At 42.3% G+C, this 1,909-nt stretch overlaps 1 protein-coding gene across 2 annotated transcripts in view; it reads left to right on the top strand.

The window, feature by feature from the left end:
• The window catches only part of strip2 (striatin interacting protein 2), a 31,128-nt gene that overhangs the window by 11,483 nt on the left and 17,736 nt on the right, over window positions 1-1,909 (top strand). For both annotated transcript variants that reach the window (XM_014019841.1, XM_014019839.1), the window contains exons 6-7: window positions 819-887; window positions 1,013-1,119. In XM_014019841.1, the coding sequence (XP_013875295.1) occupies window positions 819-887; window positions 1,013-1,119 (176 nt within the window). The remainder of the gene's footprint in view (window positions 1-818; window positions 888-1,012; window positions 1,120-1,909) is intronic.

The raw sequence follows: 1,909 nt of genomic DNA, 5'->3' as shown, positions 1-1,909 counted from the left end.
CTTCTGAACAGAGGCGAATGTGTTTGTGGCTCCAGCTGATTTGAATAATGGGAGGAATGATGACGTGCTCTCCCCGCGTCCACTGTACGTATTTAAAGTTGTAAACAAAACCGAACCGCACCTGACTTTTTCCGTGTGCGCACTCATTTATTTTCGCTGCGTTAACTGCGGTGATGCCGAGACCCGCATTCTCCTTTCCCTGCGTGCCGAGGAGGAGATAAATAAGAACTTCACAGTGTCTCATTAACATAAACAGCTCTTCTGAACAGAAGTCAGAGCAGGCAGAACTAGAAAATGGGAAATTTTATTATCTGAGAATTATTTTGTGCATTAAATTGAATGAACATGGTCTGGATAGCCCACAGACATACCATAAACATTTCTAGGACCCATAATTGGTCTCCTTTAAGTTAAATAACAGAAAAGCTGTAAAAGTTTCACATACTACATGTCAGCAGTGAACCGGCTCAGCGCTGACAATGGAGACGAACACATCTGTTCCTTCCTGTCTTCATACAGGAGGCAGGAGGCTGACACCAGCAGCCCCCGGCTCTGCTGCTGGTGTCAGCCTCCTGCCTCCTCTGGGATCTGTGTCGTTACATAAACTGCTCTCTCCACCGTGGCACARCCTGGTGTCAGACAGTAATCAGACAAATAGATGCAGAACGTTTGGCAGATTATGTCGAACAGTGTCTTCATGTTGTGGATTGGATTTTCATTTTAATAATGCAGATATTCTCACTGAGATGYCAGATTGTACAGACGTTTTTTTTTTTAAATAAATAAATAAATCATTAAAAGAAGAAAACTGTCTGCAGCAACAGCCAGGCATGCAGCAGTGCAGTGAGGAAGCCCGCCATCTCCCTCGCAGACAGCACAGAGCTCAGGTACGTCTCCTCAGCACCTCCAGCCTGCTTCAGATTCACACAGTTGTACACTTCCTGTGTCTGTTAGCAAAATATTTTATGCACTTATATTCCTTGGGAACGTTTGTCTCTCGTTTTCCTCTCAGAGTGTTGCTGAGCATCATGTACCTGATGGTGGAGACGATTAGAGTCCAAACAGAAGACGATCTGCCGGAGTGGAGAGCAGCCCGAGAGGCCTTTAAGAACGAGCTAGGTGTGTGTGTTACAAGCTGCGTTTCCATTGACCATGAAAATGCGCAAATTAGAATGTCGAAAATAAATTTGCTCAATGGAAACACGTCAATTTCGAAAAAAAAATACGTTTTTCGACAAAATGGTTTTGCGCTAGGAAGATTTTTTCGGCCGTATCGAAATTGATGTGTTTCGCAAAACTGCAATGGAAACACTTTTTTCGCATCACAGGAGTCACCAAGAACTGTCTGTTTCTACGGGCAAAAAGAAGAAGATAACAGGAAGTAAAAGTAGTAGTAAAATCACAGAAGTACTAAAAAAGTAGTAAACTCACCAACTACATTTTTCCAAAAACACAGCCTACGTAGCCGCTCCCAAATAAAGGGGCTTGTCACTCGAAAGCCTCGATAAGAYGCTGATGTCTCCTCTGATGATGAGCGCTAGTGTGGTAGCATTATGCTATGTGTTTACATCCATCGCCGCCATGTTTGTAAGGATTTATCACGAGAACAAACGTATTCACGCGTGACTTTAATAGCATTTCTTACTTAATGGAAACACCACTACTGCAAAACTGTGGGTTTTTTTACATTAACAGAATATCAACAAAGTTTTGCTCACATTTGTAATAGGGGTGTAAGAAAATATCGATACACTGAAATATCGCGATATTTCATTTCCCGATACTGTATCGATATTCTAAAGCCCTGTATCAATTTTTAATTAAGGATTAAAATGTCAACCTTCTTGCCAACCGTCCATTTTTATGTTGTAGTTCAGCCTCTGACCACTAGTTGGCAGCAGTGAGCCAG

Source organism: Austrofundulus limnaeus, unplaced genomic scaffold (genome assembly GCF_001266775.1).
Source record: "Austrofundulus limnaeus strain Quisiro unplaced genomic scaffold, Austrofundulus_limnaeus-1.0 Scaffold234, whole genome shotgun sequence".
In the NCBI taxonomy this organism is placed as follows: Eukaryota; Metazoa; Chordata; class Actinopteri; order Cyprinodontiformes; family Rivulidae; genus Austrofundulus; species Austrofundulus limnaeus.
The sequence above is the reverse complement of the archived record's forward strand: the minus strand, read 5'-3'. Positions and strand labels throughout refer to the sequence as shown.